The sequence below is a fragment of the Desmodus rotundus genome, chromosome 9, assembly GCF_022682495.2.
Source record: "Desmodus rotundus isolate HL8 chromosome 9, HLdesRot8A.1, whole genome shotgun sequence".
NCBI lineage: Eukaryota > Metazoa > Chordata > Mammalia > Chiroptera > Phyllostomidae > Desmodus > Desmodus rotundus.
In genome coordinates this window covers 43893265-43913590 of record NC_071395.1, presented here as the reverse complement: position 1 = coordinate 43913590, position 20326 = coordinate 43893265, and the positions used below count along the sequence as shown (strand labels likewise).

Below are 20326 nucleotides of genomic sequence, written 5' to 3'. Positions count from 1 at the left end.
TACTTGGAATGATATAAGAAAATAAATTTTCTTATGTCATAAGACAATAAATTAGATTAAAGTAATTCATGTTAATCCATGAGATACATGAGAATTTGTAATTACATATGGCCCAAAGATTGTATTAACTTGTGTCAAACATCTTGCTGGGCAGCTTTGAACATTCATGGACATTTCTTCACCCTCATACAGTTGGCCCTTGAAAAGCCTACCTGCCAAGGAATCTTTCCAGGGCCCTCTTTATGTCCTTGTTCCTGAGACTGTAGATGAAGGGGTTCAGCATGGGTGTGACCACAGTGTACATCACTGAGGCTGTTGTACTGGACTGTGAGTGGCGGGTACCAGCAGAGCTGAGATACACGTCTAGGCTTGTACCACAAAACAAGGAGACAACTGAGAGGTGAGAGGCACAGGTGGAAAATGCTTTAAACTTCCCCTGAGCTGATGGGATTGCACATATAGAAGACACTATTTTAGAGTAAGAATAAAGGATCCCAGTAAGGGGACCACCACCCAGCAGCCCTGCTGAAAAGTACATCACCATGTCATTAGGAAAGGTGTCAGAACAGGCAAGTTGGACCACCTGTTTGAGTTCACAGAAAAAGTGGGGGATTTCTAAGACTGACCAGAAAGACAGATTCAACACCATTAAGCATTGTAACAGGGAATTCAGGGCACTCATGATCTATGACATCAGAACTAGCAGTCCATAGAGCTGGGAGTACATATGACTGTATAGTGCAGGGGGTGACAGATGGCCACATACCTGTCATAGGCCATGACAATAAGGATGAAATCATCCAACACTGCAAAGAGCATAAAAAAGTACATCTGGGTGATGCAGCCTGCATAGGTAATGGCTTTGCTGTGTGTCTGGATGTTCACCAGCATCTTTGGGATAGTGGTGGAAATGAAACAGATGTCTACCAGGGACAGGTTGGAGAGGAAGAAGTACATGGGTGTGTGGAGGTGGGAGTCTGAGCTGAGGGCCAGGATGATGAGCAGGTTTCCCAACACCGTGATCAGGTACATGCAGAGGAAGTGCCCAAATAGAAGGCTGTCTAGTCCAGGTGTCTCTGAAAATCCCAGGAGAAGAAATTCTGAAACCTGTGTAACATTGCCTGGTTCCATGTGGCGCAGGTGACTACCAAAAAATGAAGCAAAGGAATAACTAATTTTCACTTTAGCAAGCATTAGTAACTGAAATAAATGCTGCATTTTATATTTTAGAATCCAAAAATACTTTCCATATTTGGTGTAGGATCTGGTTCCTGTTAAGGCATGTCTTGTGCCAGTGCTCACTAGAATTTCCTTTTCTACCATCAACCCATTCTTCAAGCACAAAGCATATTGCTGTTTAATTAAGGATGTAGTTTCTGCGTTTGAGTAATATACTCATATATTGACTTTAGACCATGTTCCAGGCACTGTTCAGAGTACATGATGATGGAAAACAAGAGTATCTAGAAACATGATGGACAAATATAATCAAATAAACAAATAATATAATATCTAATAGTGCAGTGTGACATAAAAAGGCAAATCATGATAAGTGAAGAAAGTTGTTAGAGATTGTTCTTTTTTTTTTGTCAAGACTTACCAACAGGCAACACGTTACAGGCACCTCAAAGAAGAGTAAGTGGGAGGCTAAGGGGGAGCAAGTGTTTTCCAGGCAGTGGAAACAGACAGAGCAAAGACCCTGGGTAAGATGATTGTTTTAGAAAATCAAGGCTCACACTGAGCCCATGTGTCAGGGGCAGGAGAGATGGTGTCACGTGATATTAAGAAAAACGGGGGCTTCCATATTGCTGTTGAAACTTCAAGTCACAGAGAGTCCCTCTTGCACATTATCTGCCCGATCTGATCAAGCAGGGCTTCATCTGCTTTGTTCACCTCTGTATTTTCGCAGATGTTGTGTATACCTGTGCAATTACCCAGGAACCTGTTGAAGTAAAAGTGAAGTAATGAAAGGGATGGCAGGGAGAATAAATCCTGTTTGAACAGAGTGATTTAGCAACTGTGTTAAGAAAATGAGGGGAGCATCAAAAGGTAATGAAAACAAGGTATAAATACCAACATGCATTTGTAATTAAATGGCAAAGGCATAGACACAGAAGGTAATGTATGATGTTCCTAGACATGGTGGCAAAGCAAAAGCTCAGTGTTATTTGTTGGATGAATCAGGAATTAGGCCTCAGTATATAAGTACATTTAACAAATGATAAGGTTGTATTTCTTTGTATTAGGAAAGGTTGGATTGTTAAATAAAAGCTAGAGACATAAACATCCACCTGGAAGGAAATGAAGTTGATCCCCTACCACTGTTATGTTACGTAAAATCTGGGGGATTGCCTACAGTGGAAGAGTAACCAGTCCTTTTGGGTGAACAGAATGAAAACTACATATTAATATTGATGAGTGGGCCACACCACCCTAATCAAGTCAGAGACTCAGGGATAAAAGGAGAGACATATTTAAGAAATAAAATGCATAACATTTTTATGGCCAAAACATCCCCTAAGTCAATTGAGAAATAATAAATTTTAATTATTTTTATTTTTACTTTCTTAATTTTTATTGAATTTATTGGGGTGACATAGGTTAATAAAATTATGTAGGATTCAGCTGTACAACTATCTAATACATCACCTGTATCTTGTATTGTGTGTTCAGCGCCCCAAGTCAAGTCTCCTTCTGTCAACATTTATCCCTTTTTTACCCTCTTCTACATCAAACCACCATAACTTTTAAAAAATCTTCTAAAAATCTGACAAGAAAAAAAGAGTAACCATACAGTAATATTCAAATTATTCAAAAAACATCAAATATGAATCTTTGTTCAAAATCAGAAAAAGTTCAGCAAACAACAAAAAAGTTCCTACACACCTATCAACCTGGAGAAAAACTTAGAAAAATGTCACATTGACTGGGGTGCAAAGTTTTAAACAGGTAGCAAAGGGGTGCTCTGTTTTTTCCTGGCAGAACTGTGGAGTGTTACAGCATTGGGAAAACAGACTGCAGGCAGCTGCACATACTACCAGCACCTGTGTCTCTAATGCAGGGCTCCTCAGTCTCTGCAGGAAGGACATTCTGGGCCAGGTCTTTGTCTGAGGTGTGGTCTCTCCTGGCCACTGCAGGAGGTTTAGAGCAACCTGGACTTTACTGACACCTCCCATGAGACAACCAAAAATGTCTCCAAAGATTGCTCTGTGTCCCTTAGGGAAACAGTATATTGCCTCTGATGGAGAACCAGAGATTTAAGGTATCAATCTCAAAATATTTTCATATATTGTTATAATAGCAATGTAATGATAAAATATACCTTAGACTTCAAGTGTGGCTAGCATGGCCACACCTCAGAATATTGTGTAGACATGGAAATAAGGAATCAACATCTTTCACCCTTTTCGACTGGAGGGAAGACCGTAGGTATTTTTGAGTAGGAAGGAAGAGTGGAGACATAGAAAAAAAAGTATACAACTCATAAAGAGCATTTCTGATGGGTCAGGATGCTGTTCATGCTTCTTACAAAAGCACATGAGTGTGTATGTGAGTATAACATAGGGAGACAAGATTTAAAAAAAGAAACTGAGACCTTATGGAATAAAGATTAGCAGCAGAAATGTAATTAGGTTAAGTATACTGATTATAAAACTATCGCATAAAATAACTAAGTGAGAATCAAATTAATTTATATTAAGACAGAAAATAATAATTTAACAATGTGAACAAGAGCCACTGATCCCAGATTAAATTGCCATAGAGTTGGAAATAAAAGAATGTTATAAAGAGGTTTACCAAATTGGGGAGAAAGCAGTATCTAAGTCATAAGATCTTCTTATAGAGAGATATGTGGATTCAAATTTGCTTATGGAAGGTACATGTAATCTTCAGTCCAATGTTTATAAAGAATACCTTCCAGAGGACGGTAGAAGATGATGCCCATTTTGAAAGTGGAGCTGACCACAGAACCCAAAGGAGCAATAAAGGATGAAGGAGACCTGAAGAGGTGGCAGTATGTGTGGAGGGTGACTAATTAGTGCTAAGTACACGCAAGAACATTCAGTTCCATTTTGTGTTTATAGCAAGGATTCCCAAGTGAAGAATATAAAAGTAACAGCTGTGTTGTTTTTCAGTAAGAAAAGCAAAAACTAAAAAAGCAATGGAGAGAAAACAATGTGACTGAGTGATAGATTTGAGCCCACACATTTCATAAATACTCACAATTCTCCACATTTGTGTACACAAAAGGACTCAATGACAACAACAAATTGGTGGGTAAATCCCCCTCCAAATCCTTGGTTCAAACAATGCAATAAAAAACAGGATTCTTAACTTCAATGTCTCTGGTTATATTTTGTTTGCTTTTTTCTTCTGTTGATTATGTTCCAGTGAATAGCCAGGGGGGCAGTGGGGAGGGGACAGTGGGGAAAGGGGATTACAGGAACAACCATAAAGGCCACAGGACAAAATCAAGGCAGAGGGTGGAAGTGGGGGAGGGAGGAGGGTTAGGCTGGGGTGGGGTGGAGGGATGGGGAGAAAAGGCATACAATTGTAATTGAATACCAATAAAAATTAAACAAAACAAAACAAAATAGGAATCAAAGCATGTTGAACCCACTCTGCAAATGTCTGGAGTTTGCAGGCAATTTCCAATAGAGGAAACAAATGAATAACTAACCCACAGATGTATTTAGATCACAGGTTATGAAGTAATGGCAAAATCAAGCTGTTTAGCACATCTCTTGTTACTTATCAAACACATTATTTTTCATGATAATTGAATACCCAGATTTAAAGAAGATACTGTGGAATGTACCACTCATGATCACTGTTGCAAGGTAATATTTTCAAGACGTATATTGAATATGGATCTGCCTCATCAATATGGAAACAGTGTTCAGTGTGCCCCATGATAAAAATAAAGACCTGCCTTCACTTTACTGCACAGCTCCCCACAGGTAGTACTCTATTTTCCTCCTCCCTTTAGTTGCAAAACTCATCATACATGTTCTACTTTCACTTGAAATACTTTATGCCTCCCACTGCCACCTCATTTGGGCTTCCATCAGGGAGTAGTGAGCAATGACACATGTGCTGCTGACTTCAATGTTTACTTCTCTTTTTAGCATCCCAAACAAATCATGAACTAGTTAATCAGGTAAACAAATAACCAGAGGCTGAAGGCTGTCAAGACACTTCAGGTGAATGTGCTTGGCTTTGGCTCTCTCTGACCCTTTCCTAGAGCCCCTACTACACACTGGGCCTCACCTGATCGGAGCTCTGAAAACACGGCCTCCCAGTAAAGAAAGTCTAGCCTCCTGGATGGATGACAAGGGAGGCTGAAGCTCTCTGCTCAGACAAGACAGCAGGAAGGAGTCAAGCATTGGTCTCTTAGACAAACCTAGGGTTCCAAAAGCAAAAACCAGGTCCCATGCAGCCCAACATCACACATGCTGAGAGACTGGAGATGGGGAGCTATTTACAGCTCCCTATGTCTGCTCATTAGGTACATTTCCATCCTGTTCTTCCAACCTCTAATTGCATGATTTCCCTGAGGGTCTACACAGAAGGGACTGTTTTCCTGGAGATTCTCTGTTCCCAACAGACCAGCCTGGAAGTCCAGTGAATCCTGTTTTTACTAGTTCCTCCTCATAAAGCCTGTGGGTTCCAGAACATTAACCTCCCAACCCTTTATCCAAACCCTGATTTAAAAGTTTTCCAAATTTAAGACTGAGGATCCAGTCTGGATTAGAAAACTCAAATCCCTAAATATTGACATGTGATAGAGACACAGCCCCTGATGTCTACAGGTAATTGCTATTTTTCTTTTCAACAAGGGGGAGAACTAAGTTCCTTTGCTTAAACCTTGAGTGTTACACACTGGGCTTCATGACACATTGGTCAAACAGTTTGGAATTTCAACCTCATATCACAAGAGCTGTCATTTAGTCCCTCACTATGAAATATTTGTTACTTATAAGAAATACAGTTAGAGATTTTTATACTATAATCAAAGCTTGGAACAGAAAAATAAATAGATTCTTCGCCGCAGCCTCCTGAAGAAAGTTAGTGTTGCAAACATCTTGACTTTAGTCCACGAGACCTCAGGAATTACAAGAGCATAAATGTGTTTGTTTTTAAATCACTAGTGGGGTAATTTTACATTAGCATTAATAATAGAAAACAGACATTTATCCAATGCAATTTGTTTAGGAAATTGAGATAAAATATCTCATTTCATTCATTTAGCCTCCCCTGGGCATAGGAATTTTGCTTTATATTCCCCCCTTAAGTGGAAGAATGTATAATCATGTTGTAGATATTCAGTTTCCCTGGCTGCTAGAGAATTTCTTCTTGCCTAAGTGTCAATGGGCTTCATGTGTTATACATTTGAGAAATTAATATAAAAAAAGAAATTCATTTCTATGCAGCAGAGAGAATGAAGGAGCTTATACTCTTTGCGACAGCATGGATGGAACGGGAGAGCATTATGCTAAGTGAAATAAGCCAGGGGGTGAGGGATAAATACCATATGATCTCACCTTTAACTGCAACATAACCAACAGAAGAAAAAAGTAAACCAAATATAACCAGAGACATGGAAGTTAAGAACAATCTAACAATAGCCAGAGGGGACTGGGGATGGGATAGTGGGGAGAAGGGTTTTCAGGAACTACTATACAGGACACATGTACAAAATCAAGGGGGAGGGTGGAGGTGGCAGAGGGAGGGGTGTTTGGCTGCAGTGGGGTGGAGGGATGGGGAGAAAAGGCATACAACTGTAATAGAATAACAATAAGAATTAAATAAATTGATATAATATGAAAATAAATAAATAATAAATAAATAAATAAAATAAAACCACAATGAGGTACCATCTGACAACAGTCAGAGTGTCCAACATAAACAAATCAACAAACAAATGTTGGAGAGGATGCGGAGAAAAGGGAACCCTAGTGCACTGTTGGTGGGAATGCAGACTGGTGAGACCACTGTGGAAAACACTATGATATTTCCTCAGAAAAATGAAACTGGACGTGCCTTTGGACCCAGCAATTCCACTGCTGGGATTATACCCTAAGTATCAATCCAAAAGAACCTATGCACCCCAATGTTCATAGCAGCACAATTTACAATAGCCAAGTACTGGAAGCAACCTAAGTGCCCAGCAGCAAATGAGTGGATCCAAAAACTATGGTACATTTACAAGATGGAATTCTACACAGCAGAGAGAAATAAGGAGCTTATACCCTTTGCAACATCATGTATAGAACGGGAGAGCATTATGCTAAGTGAAATAAGCCAGGCAGTGAGGGAAAAATACCATGTGATCTCACCTTTAACTGGCACCTAATCAACAGAATGAAAAAGGAAACAAAATATAACCAGAGGCATTGAAATTAAGAACAATCTAACAACAGCCAGAGGGGAGAAGAGGACTGACAGCGGGGAGAAGGGTTTTTAGGAACTACTATAAAGGACACATGGAGAAAATCAAGGGAGAGGGTGGAAGCAGGTAAGGGAGATGGTTTTGGCTGGGGTTGGGTAGAGAGGTGGGGAGAAAATGCAGACAACGGTAAATGAACAACAATAAAATAATTTTAAAGAAATTATAGTTCAATAAATTACTTAGAAGGAAAAAGCATAGCAGTGCATGGATTGGAATAGGAAATAGAGCTCAGGTAGCTGATTGACACTGAGAAAGGATAGTAGGTATCTATCTACGTGGGAAAAAAGCAAAGTGCAATCTAAAAGAGAAAATAAGTAAAATGAAGCAGAAGCAATTTCATAGATACAGAGAATAAACTGATGGTTACTAGAGAGGGAGGGTGTGGGATGGGGGAATAACAGGAAGGAGATTAGGAAGTACAAACCTCCAGTTATAACATAAGTCATGGGGATGTAAAGTACAGCATAAGCAATAGAGTCAATAATATTGTAATAACTATGTACGGTAACATGTGGTTACTAGACTTACTGTAGGTATATAAACATTGAATAACTCTGGTATATACATGAAATTAATATAATGTATGTTAACTGTAATTTAAAATAAATTTAAAATGTAAAATTGGCAATAACTACATAGAAGAGGCTAATGTAATCACTATGGTTCTCTGAAGGTAGAAGAGGAAGGAAGAAGATAGAGTTGGTATCAGAGCAAGAATTAAAAATGCTAAACTTGTGGCTTTAAAGATGGGTAAAGGGGAGTGATGTTAGAGAAATGAGTGTGTGAGAGATCCCCTTGGTGTCTCTCATGGAAATGTCAACAATTCGAACAGCTGTATTTCAACAAAGGATTCCCTGCTCAACATACATGCATGCCTGAGAGATCTGCGCATTGAAACATTTAAAGGTGGGCCAGAGGGACCAAACAGAAGAGGCAAGAAGATATCATGGGGGCAGGGGTGGAGCTCTGCCCACAGGGACCCCTGCCACTCCCGGTCTGCAACAGTGCAACAGATGAGAATAAATCTATAAAGACATGATCTGCTTGGGAAGGAAAGGTGGCCCATCTCTCAAAGGAGAAGGGCCAGGAACCTGTTCCTCAAAGTTCTTTTATTGGGTGTAATTTGCATAGGAATACAGGGTGTATATGTAAAGCTCAATCATTGTCAGGCAGTAATGATCAAACACTAGATAACATTCAAAGAACTATGTCGGCTTACTTAGATTCCAGGTAAGATAGCCTAAGGGTCATAAAACTTTGGGGAAACAAACTCATTCTGTACTTGGACCCTTACTATTTAAATTGAGGGTATTAGCAAAGCAGGTTTCACAGGATTTTATGCATCCTTTTTTAGGCCTGATTGCCCCAGGGAACTTGCATTTTCCAGCACAGGGCCTCACCCATCTCCTGCATTGTTTCAGGCTTAAGTCAGGCGAGGGAACTGAGGCAGCCAAGAGATGAGGAGACTTCTTGCAGACAGAATGAGGACTCAGGCTGTATCAGAGCTGAGGGATGAGGGCCCATCACCCCCTTTTTCTATAGCCCCCCAAGTCATTTCCTGAAGGCCCCTTTGTGACCATCCTGTCTTAGGTCATCCCTCCTTTAAGGAATCTTACCTGCCATTGTCTAACTAGTCATCTGCCCAGGGCCAATCAGGTTGAAGTAAAAGGGGGCATAGGCAGTGCCCCTGCCCAGGAGATAAGCTTTGTCTCCTTAGTGGCTTAGGGTCCCAAGGTTTCTTACTCACCCTTAGCCATGGGGGATTACAGCTTCTGAAACGAGGCAGGGCATTTCCCAAAAATGATGGACCCGTAAAAGGATACTCCACAGGGGCTTGGCTGTGGCTTTCAGTCAGTTGGAATTCCAGACAAAGAAGAGTCATTGAATCCTGCTTTCCTGTGGACTCCCAAAACTCACCTTCTGGCACCCTTGGTGTCAGGTTGTGGAGTAGTTTGTCTGCAAAGCCAAAAATGGTTACTATAGGATCAATATTTCCCCTGAGAAAAGATTGCACTCTGTTACTGACCTCAAGTTGGGGAGCTGAGGGGACCACCTGTAGGTCCAAGTTCACTTATAACAAGAAGGCAAAACAAAAAAGTCAGTCCAGTTGCCCAAGAAAACCCCACTCCCAAACAATGAGAGCAGCTACCAGGGTCAATTCTGGGATTTCATAGAGCTCAAAGACTGTAGACTCAGTGCCACATCCTAGAAAATAATGGCAAGACCTCTTCCTAGGAATCTGCTAGAGAAGTGCCACACATACAAAGCTGCCTAGACACAGAAGGAACACATCAAACAGCGTGAATAACCACGGTAATAAGACAGCTTTGAAAGAAAATAAAAGTCTCCAGGATGCAAACTTGAACACATGGAAATATGTGCTAAAAATGACAGAGTATGTAAGATTGCAATACTGAAAATATTCAACATGGTGCAAGAAAATATCAACACACAATTGTCTTTCCCATTTTAACCATTTTTAAATGTGAATTTAGTGGCATTAAATACATTCACAATGTGTAACCATCACCACCTTACATTTTAATCATCCCAAACAGAAATCATCTATGAAGCACTCACCCATATTTTCTCTTACTTCATCCTCTGTTAACCTCTTTTCCTCTATGAATTTGCCTATTGCCATCAAAGTATATCCACTTCATCAGTTTTATAGTATATCCACTTCATCAGTTTTATCTATGCCTTTGATATAATATGTTCATCACATGAAGAGAAAAACTTGATCTAGGATGACCTTTCCATAGGGTGAGACTAATTCTGGATGTCACTTGCCATATACCCTGCACTGACTCTGCACTAATTTAGAATTAATCAAGAATCCTGTAGCCAGAATATGACTCTCTGTTATCTGGTGGCTGCCCACATAGCAAGACTCATGATTCCGTTTTCATTCTCTGCCTATCATTTTTCACCATGTACTTCTAGGTATTTTTCATCTCCTAACTACACTTAAACATTTCATTATAATGCCCAATTACTTCTGTAGCATTTTCTGGTGTGTGCTTATTTCCTTCTGCACCTATAATATACCTCTACTTGTCCTTCAAGTTTTGATGTTATTTTAGGTTGGCCTGGGACCTTCCTTGGCCTGTAGGAGGAGTTGACTATTTGGGGACCCTTTCTGCAAGAGTACAGTAACACCTGACAGTATTGCATTTTTTCATTTGCATGACTTTGCCCAAGTTTAGACTCTGAGCTTAAAAGAAGGAGCAAATCTTACTATTTTCTTACTCCACAGAATATATTTTAGTGCTTACCATACAGTAATTTCTTATTAAATATTTGCAGAGACTGCAAAACCAGGCAGTTGAGTGAGGCAAACACATACGTTCTCCATGGTGGGAAATGAGGAGCAGTAAGACAAGGGGAAGGATGCCCCAGGACAGAGGCTAACAGCAGAAAAGACAGATGGGAGAAAGAAGACACTCTGGTAACCCAGAATCTCCCTCCAGACTCAGGAATAGAACATTTGTTGTGGGGTTCCTGTTCTATAGCCCCAAGAAAGGGCAGGGAGGTGGAAGCACTCATGTGACCTCTGGAAGACACTACTGTGTCTCTCATAATCTGCGATTGGTAGAGTACACCTGAGAGCACTGAGTGGAAGCATTTACGGGTTTCTGGAGCTTGAGGAGCTGAATTCCCAGGTGCCTCACTGAAGACATTTTCTTTTGTCTTTCTGTTTCCTGAGAGATTTAACTTCCTGGAGCTAGGCGAGAAAAAGAGAATGCAAACTTGTGCCAGATTTAGTCCTGGGAGACCTACTGGGTTCTCACCTATTTGTTCTCTTTCTTCCCAGAAGGAGGTCACCACTCTTTAGATATGAATTCTATAACTACATAGTATAGGGAACTGTTCCACATGTGGGAAATGTAGCCCACCTTCCACTTGAATAGGCAGTTGGTGGGAGTTCCGGCACACAGGACCCACGCCTATGGACAAGTTCTCCCGTGGGGAATCAGTACTGTATTGTACATAGGCTGCTATGAGACTTGCTTTTGGTAAAACTCCCTCATCCTGGACTGACACAGCAAACGTTTACTGACTATCTTTAAGTTCCTAAAATTGTGTCAAACCTCTCAAGTATGGAGTGTAACCAGTTCAACCACTTTCCCCCTTGATCTATAACATCCTTCTCTTTGAAGTAATTAGCAGCATTCTTTCCTTTCTTATCTGTAAAAGCTAATCACCTACAGTGAACCTGTGCATAGTAAATGAGGACCATCCTCTATGTAAGGCATGCAGAAAAGCAATAAAAGCCTGTCCAGGCAGGGGTCGGGCTCTCTTGGGCTCCCTCTGGCCCTCTACCCTCTCTCACTTAGAGAGTAGCCATGCCATCCCCTTTTCTCCACAGGATTTCTGTAGTCCATGTGAAATTTGTCCATTGGTGCCACAACACACGATACCCGCAGGCCGGGATCTGCATCAACGTACCTATCAATAATTACTTTAAGTGCTCTGATGAACAGATATAGGGTGGCTGAGTGAATAAGAACACATGATCCGATCCAAGTGTCCTTCGAAACATGATTGGATAAAGAAGATGTGGTACATATATACCATGGAATATTACTCTGTGATAGAAAAGAATGAAATTGTACCCTTTGGACAACATGGTTGGACATAGAGGGCATTGTGCTAAAGGAAATAAGTCAGACATATAAATTCAAGTACTGTATATTATCTCTGTCTAAAAACAAGAGCTTATGGACACATAGAAGAGATTGGCAGTTGCTGCGGGGGGGGGGGGGGGACGGGGACATATGTGAAACAGATGGAGTGGGTCAAATGGTATGAACTTCCAGTTCCAACATCAGTAAGTTCTGGGGATGTAATCTACAGCACAGTGACTACATCTGATAACACTGTGTAGTATATTTAAAAGTTGTAGAGAGTAAATATTAAAGGTTCTCATCGTAAGAAAAACATGTTTGAAACAGTGTATGGTGATAGACAGTAACTTGACTTATTTGGTGAATCATTATGTAGTACAGATGAAACTACTATAATGTTAAAAGTCAATTATATAAAAAAAAAACACACACATTTATTATCATTCAGTTCTTAAAGTCAAAAGTCCAAAATATGCTTCATTTTATTAAAGGTCAAGGTGTACTCAGAGCTGTGTTTTGGGGGGGGGGGGCTGTAAAGGATAATCTGTTTGTTTGCCTTTTCCTGGTTCTGCAGGATGACAACACTCCCTGGCTCGGTGCCCCGTCCCCATCTTCAAAATCAGCAAGGGTGGGTTTAGTCTTTCATGCATTCATATCGCTTCTGGCCTTCCTGTCTAACAGTTAAGGAAATATGATTACTTTGGGTCCACAGATAATCCAGAATACTCTCTTGATTGACGGTTACCTGGTGAAAAACCTATATTCATCTATCATCTAATTCATGTAGCCTAGTATTCACAAATGTTCAGGAGGTGGACATCTTTGGGAGGCCAATATTCTGCCTGCCACACTATGTGACAGGATTGTGCCCAAAGACACATCAATGGAAGTCTGTTAAATGGAGTTTTTGGAAATTTTATACTTTTTAATTTAAACAATATTTTAAATTAAAAATATCAATATACAATCTGGCATAATATTGAGCAATGCAAGTGTAACATTGAGCAAACTATGGCAGCCGTGAAGATACACTATACAACATTCTGTTTATATGAAGTCCAATATCTGCAAGAAGTAATGTATGTTGTTAGAAATCTGGAGAGTGGGGAAAAGTGGTGACTGGAATTAAGCACAAAGGAAGCTACTGCGTGGCTGGACATGTTCTGTTTTTTGGTCTGAGTTACGATTACAGAGAATATATTAGGTTTGTGAAAGTTCATTGAACATTTGATATGATATTTTTCTATATGTATGTTGCACTTTAGAGACACATAAAAAAAATCCCTTTCCACACTCTCCAATAATGACCTTTTAATTCCTCCCAGTCTTCCTGAATGGATGATATATTTGAGTGTTTGGAGGTGCAGCGACTATTGCGTGACCACGTGGACAAAAAACACACATAAGGAATCATGGTGTATAAAACATAAGACTGTTTCTTAAATAATATCATGGGACTGTCAGAATAGCCCTGAACTCCCTCCCTAACCCTACACCTTTGATTTGTAAATAAATAAAGGTTTAATTTATTGAAGTCTTTATTGTGGCAGAACATCTCTTTAAGCTTAGTGCCATCACAAACTCAACACACCGTTGTAATAAGTGTATCTTTATTTTTGTAATTGCTGCACACAAATGGCTCAGTGGTTTGGACCATTGTCCCTTTTACCAAATTGGTTTGGGTTCAATTCCCGGTAGAGCACATACTAGGTTAAGGGTCTGATCCTGGTTGGGGCATGTAGGGAAGCAACCAATCAATGTTTCTCTGTCACCTGGATGTTTGTCTCTCTCCCTCCCCTCCTTCCTCTCTCTGGAAAATCAATAAACATATCCTTGGGTGAAGGGTTTTTTTTAAAAAAAAAAAGCCTTGATAAATAAGAAGAATCCTGAAGATAATTATTAAAATACACCTCAAAAATGCCATAGGGAGACCAAATGAAAAATTTACAGATTTTTTCTCTGCATAAGTAAATACTTAGTGGTCACAGAACCTGCCCTCCACCAGAAAGGAACCTGGCATGGATGGGCACTTGTGACATCACTTACTGCCTCCTGCTGGGTTCCTTGTGGTCCCCAGAGATTCTCATCTCTCCTCAACCTTCACATTCAGGGTATTCACAGAGGAACAACAACCCCTCTTCTTTCCAATTCCATTCTCTGTTGTACCTGCATTTCAAATGACACCTCCATCCATCAGGCACCCCATCCCCAGCAAATACAAGTACCAGATTGCAAATCATTATGAATATGTGAAGAGCAGGCCAATAAAAAGAAAAGCACTATCTATAGGAGGAAACCCATAGAGATGGTGCAAGGAAAGGAAGAGCTCCCTAGCTCTGTTAATCCATGAGTTAAGTCCCTGAACTCCAGAAATCAGGGAAAGTTTTATTTCTTTTCAGCCTAGAAATGACAAGCTGGGGGAAGGGGGCAGAGGGCAGAGTTGGTGGTGTTCATATGCAGAGCTGTTTGACCCTCTAGAGTGGAATTTCCACATCTGCTCATTAAACGTATTTTTACTCTCACTTTTTTTCCCTAAGATCATCAGTTTGAGGTGGGGGATGCAGAAATATGATTGAATTGAAATTTACAGAAGTGGTAGGTAGTAGACTGTTTGCAGAGTTGGCCCCATTCTTTGTTTCCACTCTTTGGCAATGTGACTGTGAAGCTCCTCCCATCCAGAGGAGGAGTTATTTCTCCATCTTTGAGACTGGATGGACTTAGAATTTTTTTTCATTTAGCCAATAAATATTGTGGAAGTGACAGTGTGCTTTACCATTCCTTGTCATTACGGCGTTTCTCACTGAGAATGCTGTCTCAGCCATGTGAACAATGCAGGTGGAAATTGCAGAGCAGGAGGCGACATTCACACACAACTCACTTATCGCAGCCAAGGCCTCTCTACACCAGCCACAATACCTGATCCCCTAATACATTACACAGCCAAGCCAAGGTCAGCAGACACACCCCAGCTGACCCACAGATGACTACAGACTCATGAGGAGATAAACAGGATCAGAACACCACCCCACTATACAAATCCACTAGAAAATAAAGGAATTATATTAAACTGTTTCCTCTTGGGATGGCTTGTTTTATGGGAATACAAACTGATATTATACTCAAAGCAAACAGATGTGACGGCAGTTATAATAATCTGTTACTTAATTTGTGGTATACGTACTGATGGAGGATGGCATTCACAATTCTGCTCTTATTCAGATGTATTTCAGATAACTACAGAAAAGTGAGTTCACTGAGGAAGGGTTCAGGCAGTCAGGACAGGGTGGAATGACGAGCATGTTTGTGCAGGAAAATTGGTGACCCCTTTTCACATGACTGGGCAGGATTTTAACTCCTGTGTGATTCATCCTTTGATCGTAAAGAGTGAAGACATCCTGGGGATAAACGAGTTACATGTTGTATGATATTCATACCAGTCACTCACTGTCACTTTGGAAACATTTGGAAAAGGGGAGACATTTCATTTATAGCACCAGAAGGAGTCCCATTGGTAGGGAGAACATTGAAAGATTTCAAGTGGAAACAGGAAAATAATTAAGAAAAAAACACAAAACATTCAGCGTAGTTCTTCACCCCTCAAACGGAGACATCATATTCCACACTTCAATGACTATATGTGCAGCATGAAAAATATTTTGTATAATAATAAAATGTCTGGCTATTTTTGTTTCATTGTATGTAAGGTCATCTTTTATATATTAGATCAAAGTATATACTCAAATGTATATTTCATAGTAGACCTTTCTTGGACATACGAATTTGATAGTCAGTTTTTTCCAGGGGCTATGGTAGGCATGTGGACACACAGCTTAATACCAGAATGAGGTGTATAAAACCAGGAGACCAGCTATAAAACATACCAGCATGTTCAAGTCTACATTACCAAGAAGTGTGGTAAAGGTAGTGCTATAGAAAATAGTAATAACCATGGAAGTGAAAACTGTCGTCTGAGATGGACCTTTACAACAAAATTATGTAAATGACCTCAGTATCCAAGTGTACTTTAGTACGTACAAGTAGTATAATTCATGACTACTCTTTCAGTAAAATAATAGAAATATTGCTTGGAATGATATCTGTCATAAGAGAATAAATTATGCTAATATAATTAATGGTAACCCATGATACACATGAGTATTTGTAATTACATATGGTCCTAAGATTGTATTGACTTGTGTTGGAACTTCTTGCTCAAAAGCTTTGAACATTCATGGGCACTTCTCCAGCCTTCTACAATTGGCCCTTGAGAAGCCTCCCTGCAAGGAATCTTTCCAGAGCCTTCTTTATGTCCTTGTTCCTGAGACTGTAGATGAAGGGGTTCAGCATGGGTGTGACCACAGTGTACATCACTGAGGCTGTTGTACTTGACTGTGAGTGGCGGATACCAGCAGAGCCAAGATACACACCTAGGCTTGTACCATAAAATAAGGAGACAACTGAGAGGTGAGAGGCACAGGTGGAAAATGCTTTAAACTTCCCCTGAGCTGAGGGGATCGCTTGTGTGAATGAAATTATCTTAGAGTAAGAATAAAGGATCCCAGTGAGGGGACCACCAGCCAGCAGCCCTGCTGAAAAGTACATCACCATGTCATTAGGAAAAGTGTCAGAACAGGCAAGTTGGACCACCTGTTTGAGTTCACAGAAAAAGTGGGGGATTTCCAAGTCTGAGCAGAAGGACAGATCCAACACCATTAAGCATTGTAACAAGGAATACAGGGCACTCATGATCCAGGACACCAGAACCAGCAGCCCACAGTGCCAGGGGTTCATGATGACTCTGTAGTACAGTGGGTGACAGACGTCCACATATCTGTCATAGGCCATCACAGTAACGATGAAGATATCCAACACCCCAAAGAGCATAAAAAAATACATCTGGGTGATGCAGCCTGCATAGGTGATGGCTTTGCTGTGTGTCTGGATGTTCACCAGCATCTTCAGGACAGTGGTGGAAGTGAAACAAATGTCTACCAGGGACAGGTTGGAGAGGAAGAAGTACATGGGCGTGTGGAGGTGGGAGTCTGAGCTGACAGCCAGGATGATGAGCAGATTTCCCAACACAGTGATCAGGTACATGCAGAGGAAGAGCCCAAATAGAAGGCTGTCTAGTCCAGGTGTCTCTGAAAATCCCAGGAGAAGAAATTCTGAAACTTGTGTGACATTGCCTGGTTCCATGTGGCACAGGTAACTACCAAAAAATAGAAGCAAATGAATAACTAGTGTTCACATTGACAAACATTAGTAACTGAAATAAATGCTACATTTATATTTTAAAATTCAAAAAAATTTTCCATATTTGATGTAGGATCTGGTTCTTGTTAAGGCAAGTCCTTTGCGATTGCTCAGTAGAATTTCATTTTCTACCATTTACTGATTCTTCAAACTCAATGCATATTGCTCTTTTATTTAGGAGGTAGTTTGTGCATTTGAGAATATACTCATATATTGACTTCAGAGCATGTTCCAGGCACTGTTCAGAGTATAGGCTGATGAAAAACAGGAATCTCTAGAGACAAATCACGGACAAAGAATATGAACAAATAAAAATTATAATACAACATAACCAATGGAGCACATGTTATATAGAAAGGTGAATCACCTTAAATGCAGAAAGTTGATAGAGGTTATTCTTTTTGTCAAGACTTCCAACAAGCAACACTTTAACAGGCACCACAAAGAAGACTAAGCAGGAGGCTAAGGGGGAGAAACTGTTTTCCAGGCAGCAGGAACAGACAGTGCAAAAGTCCTAAGGAAGATGGTAGTTTTGGAAAATGAAGGCTTACACTGAGCCAGTGCATCTGGGACAGGAGAGATGGTGTTAGATGATATTAAGAAATATGGGAGCCTACATGCTGCTGTTGAAAATTCAAGTCACAGAGATTCCCTTTTGTATACTATTAAAATCTTGCACTTTATTAATCTGAATGGAAAAGCATCCTTTGAACTGAAAAGAATTTCCTCCTCGCTGCCTTCTCTTGATGGAGTGGTGCACCAAGGTGATATGTCACCTTGGAATACATGGGTCCAGGTACTCCTGCTCTGAGCACTGCTCTTGGTTTACGAGGCATGTGCACCCACATACCATGTCTCCTCATGTGTGTGGTCTCCATGTTTGTCTCACTCACTATTTAGGCTGTGACTAGATACCACTCATCAGTCCAGCTCAAGTATCTTTTCCAAAAAGAATTTAGGCATACTACCTCAATACTTAATGGTAAGGGTGAATGCACAAATAAGCTTGGGGTCCCATACTGGAATGTCCATTTTATGCCCTGTATTTAAAAAAAACATAAATGTACAGAGACAGAGGAGAATAAAATGGACATAAGGTAGAAAAATATCTATTGATAATAAGCTCAGGTGATCTCTGAGAGATGGTGAGGAAGAAATGCATTTGGATTCTGGCAGCTTTCAAACCCTAACTTACTCTTGAAGTCAAGCAAAAATAATAAAGTAGAAAAGATATATTTGTCCAAAACACAATGGTAGTTATCTACATATGGTGTGGAAACACCTTGCTGATTGACTATCTAGTGAAAAGTGACCAAAAAAACAAACTATATTTTAGAAAAGGGATTCTTTTTTAACATCAAGCAGTAGAAGGCTGGCTTTTCCTGTGCCTATTCTATAGTTATTTGACCAGTGGGTTTTTATAGGGTTAAAATGCAGGTGTGACAAACCCCTCCCTCACTTTTCTCATGTTTCCCTTTGTTTTTCTTGGACTTTGGATTTGGAGCTCAATTTTGGCAAATCAGTAGGCACTGTCTATTTCTCGTTCTGGTCTTCATCCAACATGCAAGGGCCTCCACAGAATGTGACCAATAAAGCCTGCACACGCCATGACAATCCATCGTTCTACACTGAGTAACTTTCTTCATGTGACTTAAGCCCAACCACGTTATCATGCAAATATTTATTTTACCGTACTCTGCCTTCACCTACACAATGGGGTGGGGGAGAGTGGTGGGAGGGAAATGGAGACAACTATACTGGAACAACAATAAAAATTAGAGTGGAGACTTGTGTCTGTTGTCTAAATTGTAGGTAGAAAATAGAGAAGGGGAGCATAAGAATAGTATAGGAAATGCAGAAGGAAATGTAGGCTGGAGGAGGGGAATGAAGGGGAGAAAATGCAATAACTGCAATAGCATAATCAATAAAATATATTAAAAAATAGTGTGGAGATAAAAATAAAAAATAAATAAAAACAAAAATAAAAAGTGAAAACTGAAAAAAAAATCTGCTAAATTAAAAACAAAACAAAACAATGCCAGATCTGAACAAGCAGGGCTTCACCTGCTTTGCTCACCTCTGTATTTTTGCAGATGTGTGTAGACCTGTGCACTTACCCAGGAATCTGTTGAAGTGAAAGTGAAGTAATCAAATTAATGGCAGGGAGAATAAAACTTGGTGTAGTATATAACTACATTTAACACATGATAATGTTGTATTTCTTTGTATTCGGAAAGGTTGGATTGTTGAATAAAAGCTGGAGAAAGAAACATCCACCTGGAAGGAAATGAAGTTGATCCCCTACCTCTGTTGTGTTACATAAAATCTGGGGGATTGACGACTCACTGGAAGAGTAACCAGTCCTTTTGGGTGAACAGAATGAAAACTACATACTAATATTGATGAGTGGGCCAATCCATCCGAATCAAGTGAGAGACTCAGGAATAAAAAGACAGACATATTTAACAAATAAAATGGAAAACATTTTTATGGCCAAAACATCCCCTAAGTCAATTGAGAAATAATAAATTTTATTTATTTTTATTTTTACTGTCTTATTTTTTGTTCAATTTATTGGGGTGACATTGGTTAATAAAATTATGTAGGTTTCAGCTGCAAAACTATCTAATACATCACCTGTATGTTGTATTCTGTATTCAGTGCCTCAAGTCAGGTCTCCTTCTGCCAACATTTATCCCCCTTTTACCCTCTTCTACATCCAACCACCATAAATTTTGAAAGTCATCCAAAAGTCTGACATGAAAAAATAGTAACCCTATAGTAATATTAAAAAACATCAAATATGAATCCCTGAATCAAACTCAGAAAAAGTTCAACAAACAACAAAAAATTTCTTTCACTCCTGTCAGCCTGGAGAAAAGCTTAGACAAATTTCACATTGACTGGGATGCAGACTTTCAAACGGGGAGCAAAGGGGTGCTCTGTTTTTTCCTGGCAGAACTGTCGAGTGTTACAGCATTGGGAAAAC

The 20326-nt window shown here is 39.9% G+C and overlaps 2 protein-coding genes and 1 pseudogene across 2 annotated transcripts in view; all 3 read right to left on the bottom strand.

The window, feature by feature from the left end:
* Positions 1-20326, bottom strand: part of LOC112301497 (olfactory receptor 7A5) — a 167028-nt gene that overhangs the window by 17927 nt on the left and 128775 nt on the right. The gene's annotated exons all lie outside the window — the stretch shown is intronic.
* On the bottom strand, positions 209-1131 carry LOC128779224 (olfactory receptor 7A5-like; annotated as a pseudogene).
* On the bottom strand, positions 16336-17280 carry LOC112301424 (olfactory receptor 7A5). The gene has a single exon (XM_024556872.3). It carries the CDS (start codon positions 17278-17280, stop codon positions 16336-16338), a length of 945 nt encoding a protein of 314 aa, XP_024412640.3.